Genomic DNA, 12899 nt, shown 5'->3' with positions numbered 1-12899 from the left:
CCCATTCCTTACCCCCCCCTTTGCCCCCTTTTTTTTCTTCTCTCTCCTTTTCTCTTTTTTTCCCCCTTCTTTTCACCTCCCCCTCTTGGGTTTACAACCCAATCCTCTTGATATATCCACTAAGATTCCAGCTCACCCATTATTGAGTTATCACCGACTTCGACCCTGTAGTTGTTAAAAAGACCTACTCAGTCAGAGTTGGAAATTTTCCCATGAACAAGCAAACACCCGATTTCAGAGACGCAAAACACGCATGCCAATATTAGCTCCAAGTAGAAGATCTGACAAGGGGTTATGCACGACCATTTAGCGAAATAACCATGACCGATCCTCATGTCTTCCTCATACCACACTCTGTTGTATTAAACTGTAACGTTTTCACTGCAACTACTGTTACTGTTCACCACTGTTGTTTAAAACTTTATATTGGATATTACTGCCGTTGGCATTGAGTTATAATACAATGTAAACCAGATTTTTACTTTTCAATAAAAATTTATGGGAAAAAAAAAAGAATTTAGGTCTGGAGACATGCTTGGCCAGTCCATCACCTTTACCCTCAGCTTCTTTAGCAAGGCAGTGGTCACCTTAGAGGTTTGTTTGGGGTTGTTATCATGTTGGAATACTGCCCTGCGGCCCATTCTCTGAAGGGAGGGGATCATGCTCTATTTCAGTATATTACAGTACATGTTGGCATTCATGGTTCACAATGAACTGTAGCTCTCCAGTGCCGGCAGCACTCATACAGCCCCAGACCATGGCACTCCCACCACCATGCTTGACTGTAGGCAAGACACACTTGTCTTTGTACTCCTTACCTGGTTGCTGCCACACACACTTGACACCATCTGAACCAAATAAGTTTATCTTGGTCTCATTAGACCACAGGACATGGTTCCAGTAATTCATGTCCTTAGTCTGCTTGTCTTCAGCAAACTTTTTGCAGGCTTTCTTGTGCACGCTCTTTAGAAGAGACTTTCTTCTGGGATGACAGCCATGCAGACCAATTTGATGCAGTGTGCTGTGTGTGGTCTGAGCACTGACAGGCTGACCTCCCACCCCTTCAACCTCTGCAGCAATGCTGGCAGCACTCATACGTCTATTTCCCAAAGACGACCTCTGGATATGATGCTGAACATGTGCACTCAACTTCTTTGGTCGACCATGGTGAGGCCTGTTCTGAGTGCAACTTGTCTCATTAAACCTCTGTATGGTCTTGGCCACCGTGCTGCAGCTCAGTTTCAGGATCTTGGCAATCTTCTTATAGCCTAGGCCATCTTTATGTAGGGCAACAATTATTTTTTTCAGATCCTCAGAGAGTTCTTTGCCATGAGGTGCCATGTTGAACTTCCAGTGACCAGTATGAGAGAGTGAGAGCAATAACACCAAATTTAACACACCTGCTCCCCATTCACACGTGAGACCTTGTAACAGGAATGAGTCACATGACACAAGGGAGGGAAAATGGCTAATTTGGCCCAATTTGGACATTTTCGCTTAGGGGTGTACTCACTTTTGTTACCAGCGGTTTAGACACAAATGGCTGTGTGTTGAGTTATTTTGAGGGGACAGCAAATGTACACTGTTATACAAGCTGTACACTCACTACTTTACATTGTAGACAAGTGTCATTTCTTCAGTGTTGTCACATGAAAAGATAGAATAAAATATTTACAAAAGTGTGAGGGGTGTACTCACTTTTGTGAGATACTTTATATATGTAAATGTGATATATTGCACAGTGATGTTTTATGCACGTTTTTGTTTTTTGTTTTTTCAGTCAGCAGAGACTATTTTGTAGGCTATTCTTACTGATCTAAAAGCCTGCTGTTTCAAAGCTCAGTAGCTCAAGCTGATTTGACTTATCCTGCAGGACATCAAACATGTAACACCATTTTCTGATAGTTTGTGATTGAAGTAAATCATGCTGAAGTGTACACAACAATGACCATTTTTAACCAAAATATGTATATCTCTATAAATTGAAAAATATAGAAAATGTGAATATTTTTCTTGTGTCTTCCAGAGATGATCTGTGTTACCACTGGTGATCGTTCAGTAGATGTGACTGAGTGTATCAGATGGGCCGGTCCTGCTCCCCCCACAATGCAGGAGTGTATGGTGCCCTGCAGAGAGGATTGCACATTCACTCCTTGGTCTAAGTTCACCACCTGCTCCACTGACTGCATTTCATATCGAATAAGGAGGAGATCCCTGGCCGGTACGTGTTTCTGCTTTCTACTTCTGTCCTACTGAGTTATTTGCACATGAACTTTAATGGCATCCCAGACCCAGTCTTAGTCTGTAGGGTTCAATATTGAGTGGGCCCACCCTTTGCAGCTATAACAGCTTTAACTCTTCTGGGACGGCTGTCCACAAGGTTTAGGAGTGTGTCTATGGGGATGTTTGACCATTCTTCCAGAAGCGCATTTGTGGGGTCAGGCACTGATGTTGGACGAGAAGGCCCGACTTGCAGTCTCTGCTCTAGTTCATCCTAAAGATTTTCTATCGGATTGAGGTCAGGACTCTGTGCAGGACAGTCAAGTTCCTCCACCCAATACTCGCTCATCCATGTCTTTAAGAGGAGGAGATAAGGATGAGGTTTGTAGTCCAAATCAGAAGGGTAGCCTGGGAAGACAACACTGCTGCTCTATAGATACAGAACAGTGAGTGAGTGGCATCCCCCTAGGAAAGGAAGGGTGTTACCGGAAGTATCATTAGGTGAACACAAAGAAAAAAAAAGCCTATAAAAGAAATGAATGCAGCCAACACATCTAACGACATGGAAGCCGCAATTACAGTTTTGTTTTCGCAATTACTGGAATTTCACGTGCTCATTAATTGCTCTCGGGTTTGATGGACTTTTGATAAACGCCTGATCACAGCTTAATAGAACTTTCCATTACAGCAGTGATGGATTGTGCTTTACTGCGGAGATGCAGCTGCTCTGTTCTGCTCACGCTGTTACTTTAATTGTACTTAATATTTTAATTTCTAGTGAAAATTAGGACACATTTAATGCACATTTTTCTTTCTTTTGCATAACCTTGGTGATTCATTTGTAAAAGTGTTCTTTAGTCACGAGGGGGAAGGGTACTGACCCGGTGGTTCTGGTGAATGGATCTATCTTCTGCTTTTTCTTCATGCATGTTAAAGAGTATGTTACCCCAACATTTCAATGTCTTTGGACCAAAAAAAAATTTTTCTTCCCCAAAGAAGCTCCTATACGGCACAAAAATGCACAAACAAGACCTCAGAATCAGCAATATATGCTAAGGTCAAGTGTTAATGGGGGCTAGACGTCAAGGACTGCTTTTTAAAGCGGGAGTCCGCCGGGACTCCGCGTTTTTTTTTTTTTTTAAAAGCCAGCAGCTACAAATACTGCAGCTGCTGACTTTTAAAATAGTGACACTTACCTGTCCAGCGCGCCCGCGATGTCGGCACCCGAAGCCGATCTCTAGATCGTCTGTAAGGTGCTGCCGCCGCCATCTTGGGTATGGGAATCCGGAAATGGAGCCTTTCGGCTTCATTTCCCGGTTCCCTACTGCGCATGCGCGAATCGCGCTGCGCAATAAGGACGGTCCCCGCTGCCTCTGGGATCTGTGTGTTTCCCAGCAGGCAGCGGGGCACTTGCGGAAAGGGGCAGGCACTTGCGGAAAGGGGCGTAATCTACGCCCCTTTCCGCAGAGAGCTATCCTGGAAGTGGGTGCAGAATACCTGTACTGTACAGGTATCTGCACCCCCCTCCCCCCTGAAAGGTGCCAATTGTGGCGCCGGAGGGGGGGAGGGTTCCGATGAGCGGAGGTCCACTTTAGGGTGGACCTCCGCTTTAAGTAAAAATGTTTTATATATTGAATAAGATTTTTTTTTTTGAGGGGGGGGGGGGTTACAAAAACTGGTGAAAACAGAATCAATCAGCTTCCAGGGTTAAGCCCTCGTTCACATTGGAGAGATTTGTTATACGATTTGACATGGGGAGCTGGCTGGCTGTGCACTGTTTTCTGATTCTCCCTCAAACAAAATACCACCGGCCGCCACTACCACCAAGCTTGACCCATTCAAGCTTCCTCTAACCACATGCAATGCACGCTGTTGATGCTCTCTAGTGCGGGGTTCAAGGAGTTAAAGCAAGTAGTGACGAGGTGATAAAATGCTTTCTCAAGGGTGCCCATGGTCTCTGAAGAGCAATCCAAATGAAGATTGCTTTTCAGAGATCAAAGCACGTGTGAACAAGCCCTAATGCCATGTACACACGATCGGACTTTTCGATGGTCTTCCCAACTGACTTTCTGAACGAATGGACTTGGCCACACTCGACCGGACTAAGCCCTTGTACACACGGCCGGAGATTCCGTCGGAATGTGTCCTATCGGAGCGTTTTGTCGGATATTCCGACTGTGTGTGAAATGCATCGGACTGTTTCCGTCGGAATATCCGTCGGACCAAATTTTCCAACTTGCAGGAAATATTTTCCGACAAAATGCTCCGATCGGACATACTCCGATCATGTGTAGAGAATTTTGATCGGACAAAGTGCCACGCATGCTCAGATCAAATTCCTACATCAAAGCTATTGGCTACTAGCCTGAACGTAGTCCCATTTACGTCATCACATTCTGAAAGATCGGATTTTCCGACAACTTTGTCCGACCGTGTGTATGCAACAGTTTTGGACAAGATCCTTCGGACAAAATCTGACGGACAAAATCCGACGGATTTGGTTGTCGGAATCTCCGACCGTGTGTACAAGGGCTAAGTCCGTTCGAAAGTCCGTTCATTTGGAAACGTGATAACATAAACGGGACTAAACAAGGAAGGTCACTAGCCAGTAGCCAATAGCTGCCCTTGCGTTGTATTTGGTCCGTCGGACCAGCACACAGACGTACGGTTTTCCCGATTTTTAGTCCGTCGGACTTGAGTCTGTCGGAAAGATTTGAAACGTTTTATTTCTAGGTCCGTCGGACTTTTGGAGAAAAAAGTCCGCTGGAGCCCACACACGATCAAATTGTATGACGGATTCCGGTCTGCCGGACCAAGTCTGCCAGAAAGTCCAATCGTGTGTACGTGGCATAAGATTCAAATAATGTAATTCAAGGTAAATATTAGAATGAATATAAATCCTAATAAAGTCTGCAGAGTTATGTTCATTTGGATCTGGCTATTCTGGTCAAGCTATGACTGGTCCACTTTAATGTGTTTGGAGGCGGATGGGGTCTGCAGAGAGAGAATATCTTTCTTTCTATTTTAAATTGCGTGGATTCTTATTAGTGCGATACGATGAAAGCAAGGGGGACGCGATGAATTGTGGATAAGGTTTGAAATGTTTATTGGAAACAGAGGCAGAGTAATTGTTTTATTCCCAGTGTGTAATTGAGGTTCATAAATAATGTATATAACCTCCATATTACAGAAGCACAATGATGACACACAGTTTCTATTCTGTGATGTATTGTTGGTTATTCCCATGTTTAGTGGGAAAATATTTTCCAACTCTTCAGTGAATAAATATGTATTATCCTCAGTTAACTATTTTCTGGTAGAAGAAAATTTTTCTCTTATTTTTTTTTTCTGTAAAGGAAAGCTTTTTTGGCTGTGCATCTGAAACAGCATTTAAGAGGAAATATTTAAAGCCCAACTCTGGGTTAATTTTATATATATATATATATATATATATATATATATATATATATATATATATATATATAAATGTTCCCTAATAAAGAAGGCAGCTCAGGCAGCATTATTTGCCTACTTTTTGCCACAGTATTATTTCTGCCACTAGATGTCCTCAGTTCCCAGCATCATGCAACACTGAAGACATAGTGTGAGTGAAGGGCTTCATGGACCGCCCACGAGGTACAATCTCATATAGAATGCTAACAACTTGTGTACTACACAGCTTGCATTGATAGGGTAAGCCCTCATATTGCATCGTTGTGAGTAAATCTAAAGACAATTGTACAGAGATTAAATAGTCAGATTGTGACAAGTATGGGCAGCTTAAGGGGGTCTGTACAATCAGAGTCAGTGCTTCTTCCAGCATTTACATCATACTGGGTCAGGATATTAGTGAGGGTCAATCAGTGCTTCTTCCAGCCTATACATAATTCTGGGGTCAGGATATGTGTGAGGGCCAATCAGTGCTTCTTCCAGCATTTACATCATACTGGGGCCAGGATATGAGTGAGGGCCAATCAGTGCTTCTTCCAGCATTTACATCATACTGGGGCCAGGATATGTGTGAGGGCCAATCAGAGCTTCTTCCAGCATTTACATCATACTGGGGCCAGGATATGTGTGAGGGCCAATCAGAGCCTCTTCCAGTCTATACATCATGCTGGGGGCAGGATATGATTGTGGGCCAATCAGTGCTTCTTCCAGCATTTACATCATACTGGGGCCAGGATATGAGTGAGGGCCAATCAGTGCTTCTTCCAGCATTTACATCATACTGGGGCCAGGATATGTGTGAGGGCCAATCAGAGCTTCTTCCAGCATTTACATCATACTGGGGCCAGGATATGTGTGAGGGCCAATCAGAGCCTCTTCCAGCCTATACATCATGCTGGGGTCAGGATATGATTGAGGGCCAATCAGTGCTTCTTCCAGGCTATACGTCATACTGGGGTCAGGATATGTGTGAGGACCAATCAGTGCTTCTTCCAGCATTTACATCATACTGGGGTCAGGATATGTGTGAGGGCCAATCAGAGCTTCTTTCAGTATTTACATAATACTGGGGTCAGGATATGGGTGAGGGCCAATCAGTGCCTCTTCCAGCCTATACATCATACTGGGGTCAGGATATGTGTGAGGACCAATCAGTGCTTCTTCCAGCATTTACATCATACTGGGTCAGGATATGATTGAGGGCCAATCAGTGCTTCTTCCAGCCTTTCTCAACCCTTTCAACACAGAGAAACCTTTGAAATAGTTCTCCGGTCTCGGGGAACCCCTGCTAAAAATTAAAAATCTACAAATCCTGATACAATAGTGTGATAGTCAGTGGGATGAATGGTCCTTACGCTTGTGGTCATTGGGAAGAATTACCCCTTTACAGGTAGCTAAAAAGATCAATGGTGTGAATGGGAACTTATCTGAGAGGCAGAAAATGCCCAATGCTGAAGGAACTCCTAGCAACCTCTGGAGGAACCCTGGTTGAGAATCACTGCTATACATCATACTGGAGTCAGGATATGTGTGAGGGCCAATCAGTGCTTCTTCCAGCATTTACATCATACTGGGGTCAGAATATGTGCGAGGGCCAATCAGAGTTTCTTCCAGCATTTATATAATACTGGGGTCACAGGATATGTGTGAGGACCAATCAGTGCCTCTTCCAGCCTTTACATCATACCATATGGCTCAGATTCAGAAGTAAACATCTGCTTCCATGGTAATACACCTTTGCCATATTCTTTTGAAAAGCTCAATCTCTGGTTGCAAACCCTTTGTGAATTCTTTTAACAGCATATAACATTTACTGAAATATATTAGCACCTGTTTCTTACATATTCCAGATATTAGTAAAGTTGCAAGATTTCTTTTTTTTTTTTTTTTTTTACTCCAAACCAAGAATAATTTATATAGCTTGTCTGCATCCCATAAACATATCAGCCCACACGTTCCTTATTCAATAACTTTTACTGAGATTGTGGGGTTGATTTATTAAAACTGGTGCAGCTCTACATGAATAGCAATCAGATAGGTAGAAGCTGATTGGCTACCATGCAGAGCTGCGCCAGATTTTGCGCTCTCCAGTTTTAGTTACTCTCCCCCTATGTCTTTGTGCTTGTGTCAAAACTGCTTCTGTTCCCATACATGTTATTTGGAATGCAAAAGCAGCTGGAAGTAGGTTCATGCACCTTAGACTGAGGCCAGGTACAGGTTAATCGCATGTTTTATTGAACAGTGAATGATCTCAGAAGCATCTCAAACTGATTTAAATCTCAAGCAGAATACACCAGAAAGCAAATGCCATTTTCTGATTAAGGCGTTTGTTACCCCAACACTTCATATTCCTGATATGTGCCTGCTGTACCATGTACTTGTATGAGAAAGTCTCCTGGTCTCTTTGTATTGCTACCTTTGTGTGAAATCCCTGGTGTTGCTGGCAGTCCCCTTGCTTTTCTATGAAATACTGACCACACTAAAAAGGAAAGCACAACATGTCAGTTCTCTAGCTATGCTGGAAACTCAGTGTACTCTCCTCTAATGATCAGACTTGTCCTGACATGCCCTCCTGCACAGCCATTCACTTGGAAGGTCAGTGTACTGCTGCTTCTCCTCCCCCAGCTCTTATGCAACTGAGAACAGAGGGAATGTGATCACTTATAAAAAAGGGAAAAAATATAGTTATATCTTTTTTTAAATATCTATACAAAAAAAAAATTGCCTTTCATTTCTATTTTAAACTGAATGACAATTTGATGTAGTGTGCAGCGTATGGTTTGAGCACAGACAGGCTGACCCCCCACCCCTTCAACCTCTGCAGCAATGCTGGCAGCACTCATACGTCTATTTCCCAAAGCCCTTGTACACACGGTCGGACATTCTGACAACAAAATCCGTCAGATTTTGTCCGACGGATTTTGTCCAAAACTGGTGTTGCATACACACGTTCGGACAAAGTTGTCCGAAAATCCGATCGTTCGTAACGTGATGACGTTATTTAGTTACGACTGGACTATGTTCAGGCTAGTAGCCAATAGCTTTGGTCTAGGAATTTGATCTGAGCATGGGTGGCACTTTGTCCGATCGGAATTCTCTACAAATGATCGGACAAAGTCAGATCGGATCATGTTGTCGGAAAATTTTTATATCCAGCTCTCAAACTATGTTGGTCGGACATTCCGACGGAAAAAGTCAGATGAAGCCCACACACGGTCGGATTATCCAACAACACGGTTCGATCGGACATTTTCTGTCGGAATGTCCAACCGTGTGTACAAGGGCAAAGACAACCTCTGGATATGACACTGAGCACATGCACTCAACTGCTGTGGTCGACCATGGCGAGGCCTGTACTGAGTGGAACCTGTCCTGTTAAACCTCTGTATGGTCTTGGCCACTGTGCTGCAGCTCAGTTTCAGGGTCTTGGCAATCTTCTTATAGCCTAGGCCATCTTTATGTAGAGCAACAATTCTTTATTTCAGACCCTCAGAGAGTTCTTTGCCATGAGGTGCCATGTTGAACTTCCAGTGACCAGTATGAGAGAGATAACACCAAATTTAACACACCTGAGACCTTGTAACACTAACAAGTCACATGACACCGGGGAGGGAAAATGGCTAATTGGGCCCAATTTGGACATGTTCACTTAGGGGTGTACTCACTTTTGTTGCCAGCGGTTTAGACATTAATGGCTGTGTGTTGAGTTATTTTGAGGGGACAGCAAATTTACACTGTTATACAAGCTGTACACTCACTACTTTACATTGTAACAAAGTGTCATTTCTTCAGCGTTGTCCCATGAAAAGGTAGAATAAAATATTTACAAAAATGTGAGGGGTGCGTGTACTCACTTTCGTGAGATACTGTACTTTTTTTTTTATTCTTCTTTTATAAGTGATCACATACTGTACCCTCTATTCTCAGCTGCATAAGGAGCTTAGAGAGGTGGAGGTGAATAAACAGCATTAAACTTATCTTCCCAGAGAATGGCTGTGCAGGGAGGAGCGTCGGCACAATCACTGGAGGACAGGCAGGCTATTCTCCCAGCACAGCCAGAAAACTGGTCATGCTGGGATGGATGTGCTCTCATGCGTAGCAGGGTCAGATTAAAATAGGAAAGCAGAGGGACTAGCAGGAACACCAGGGGATTAACACAAAGGATATTTTTTAACGCAAGTACATGGTACAGCAGGTACATATCAGGAATATGAAATGTTGGGGTAAGATATTCTTTAAATAAGTTCCTCCAGTTGATGGGAAGCTGCCTCCTTTGGAATGGGAAATGGAGGTAGTTTAGCTAATCAGCTCTGAGTCTTGAAAACAGTCCTTCCCAGCTGTGAGATACTCCCTGGGACAAAGGCTTTTGGAGGGGACTGAATGCTAGCCTACCGACTATGGGCCCTGGCATTTGAGGGAGCTACAAGCATTTAGGATGATATTCTGTTATGTAATGCAAAAGAACATTATTAAGGAGGCCATGATGGTCTCTGCACCAGCCATGGTTCCTCCTGAGATTGCGAGGTGTTCCTTGATCAGTGAGCAATGGGGAATTGATCTTCTACCTGCACTGACCACCAGTGCAAAAGGGCACTAATATTAGGGAAAAAACATAATAATTGCCGTCTGCATTTCTTTTCTGTTATTATTATTATTCATATGAATAATAATAACTTATATTATTACTTTAATAATTTAAAACACATTTAATTTCAGTATTTTTACTAAAAATGTTGAATGGTGCAAGGAGAGTGGTTAAACATATGAGGGTGTCTTGCCCTTATTTGATACTCCAGAGCTCCGTCCTTAGAAATCCATTGCTTTTTCAAGTATGCCGGTGTCCTGTCAAATACTGTCCCCCGTCGGATAGTGTCCGCTGCATGCGCAGTACACAGGACATGCAGATTCTGGAAAAAACAAAGATGAACGGCACCTGCGCTGTGAGTCCAGGTTCAAGCCCCATCATCCAAGTGGACATAGAGTTAGAATAAAAAAGAACCGAGCGAAGTGAGGCCGTGCCCGAAGCATGGTGAGCGAAGCGAGCCCGCAAGGGGCCATCTAACTACCCTGTTTCCCCCAAAATAAGACCTATCGTGATTGTCGGTGATGGCTACAATATAAGCCCTACCCCCCAAATAAGCCCTAGTTAAAGTCCTTGTAGGTCTTATTTTCAGAGTAGGGATTATTTTCTGGGAAACAGGGTTGGGCTTATTTGGGGGGGTAGGGCTTATATTGCAGCCATCACCGACAATCACGCTAGGTCTTATTTTCGGGGGAAACAGGGTATGTGCAGCCCTATGTCCACTTGCATGGTGGGGCTTGCACTTGGACTCACAGCGCAGGTGGCGTTCATCATCGGAGATTTTCCGAATCTTCTTGTGCTCCGTACTGCGCAAGCGCTGCGCCTGCGCAGTACGGGGCGGACACATCTTTTTTAACTTTATATTCTTTATTGAGTTTTACAGAAAGTTAAAAGTACAATTAACATTGTACGTCGAATAGCAACGTCAATACGAACATGTACAATGGTCTACATATCTGGAACTATTATGTGTATACAGTAGTAAATAGTAAAATTCAAAAAAGGGCAACAAAAAAAAGGGGTAATCAATGCACCACGAGGATGTGTAGAAGGATTTCCCACTAGTGTAGCACCCCGTATGGGATCATTAGTGCTACACCGATGGGGGTCCCGTCCCTAGAGCCATTAGACTTATGAGTTCTGTCTGTGGAGATATATAGGTAAGGAGGGTAACCGGATGAACAAAGAAAGTTTGAAATCTAGTATTGCTCGGTCAGGGGCGGACACTATCTGATAGGCGGACATTTTTAGACAGAACACCGGGTTAGAAGGGCTTCACTTAAAAAAAAAAGGACAAGAGCACTCAATTTGCTACAAATTTGCTTTCAAAAAGATGGGGAAAACCTAAACATTGCCACAACCCCCAACAACCATTACGGAGAACGGAGATGGAATGCGTTTTTCACAGGTTGTGAAAGCAGAAAACCCCCTTTAAATACTGTAAGGTCTTTTATTTTTAGTTTGCTGATAAGACTTCTGGGTGTGCACATTCTTCCTAATTTCAATAAAGCGATACCCATCTCATTACAGGGAGAAGCAAGAAGCGAGACAGATGTCAGAACAGCGAGCTTTATCCGTTAGCGGAGACTGAGGCGTGCGCCTGTGAAGTATATAAATCTCAGCCATATGGAAATTGGTCGGACTGCATAATTCGAGATGGAAGAAATGAAATGCAGCTGGGAGTGAGGGCTCGCAGAGACATGAAAGGATGCGGTGAAGGCGTTCGACTGCGCGCAATCGCTTGTTATGACTTAACTGGCAGGATTGTAGAGCCCGGTCTCTGCAGTCATTCTGGTAAGAGCATAAATTATTTATGGGACAGACGCTTAGCACCGAGTGATTTTAATTGTTAAGGCCGGGGAATGGTTTGGTGGATTTCTAATATTTCTTGAGGACAATTGTAGAAATTAAGAATCGCTCTGGATAAGTTCTGTGTCATACACCAGGAACAAAATGTGTTTTGGAAAAGCAGAATTCACATTAAAACACAGTATTTAAAGAGACCCAGTCACCAAATCAATCATTTCTATACAATCTTTCCTGAACAATATAAGGGCATGTTATGTACCTGTACACGCCTTCCTTGTGTAGGCCTTCAAAAGCTGCTGCTGGGTGCCACCATCTTGGATATCATTTTGGCAGTCCCAGCAGCCTCAGAGATGCCACTAATGCCGCGTACACATGATCAGACTATCCGGCGGACAAACCGCCGGACTTTGCAGCGGAGGTCCGCCGAACTTTCCGAACTAGTGCACCTGCCCACACACGACTGGACTTTTCCCAGCGGACTAGGTTCCTATGTTGAGAGGGTATGGCTCAGGAGGGGGGGGCACTCGCTCGTCTCCACCCCCTTTCCTGACTGGCCGGGCTGGGTGCTCGGATAAGGGTCTGATATTAAAGTGGTTGTAAACCCTTACAACACACTTTGACCTACAGGTAAGCCTAGATTAAGGCTTACCTGTAGGTCCAATAAATATCTCCTAAACCTACACGGTTTAGGAGATATTTGCCGAAAGACAGGCACCGCTGTCATCGGCGCGCAGGCGCACTGTGCGCGCCACCGTCAACGGCGATATGCCGCGCGTGGCGGCTCCTGTGCGCATACGCGGGAGTGACGTCATCGCGGTTTCGCCAAATGACAGCGGCG

General features: G+C 44.0%; 1 protein-coding gene across 2 annotated transcripts in view; it reads left to right on the top strand.

Moving 5' to 3' along the window:
* The window catches only part of THSD7B (thrombospondin type 1 domain containing 7B), an 820891-nt gene that overhangs the window by 519830 nt on the left and 288162 nt on the right, over window positions 1-12899 (top strand). For both annotated transcript variants that reach the window (XM_077447767.1, XM_077447766.1), the window contains exons 14-15: window positions 2027-2221; window positions 11783-12046. In XM_077447767.1, the coding sequence (XP_077303893.1) occupies window positions 2027-2221; window positions 11783-12046 (459 nt within the window). The remainder of the gene's footprint in view (window positions 1-2026; window positions 2222-11782; window positions 12047-12899) is intronic.

The sequence above is a fragment of the Lithobates pipiens genome, unplaced genomic scaffold (assembly GCF_037356315.1).
Source record: "Lithobates pipiens isolate NorthernLeopardFrog02 unplaced genomic scaffold, aLitPip1_a1.2 Scaffold_22, whole genome shotgun sequence".
Classification (NCBI taxonomy): domain Eukaryota; kingdom Metazoa; phylum Chordata; class Amphibia; order Anura; family Ranidae; genus Lithobates; species Lithobates pipiens.
The sequence above is the reverse complement of the archived record's forward strand: the minus strand, read 5'-3'. Positions and strand labels throughout refer to the sequence as shown.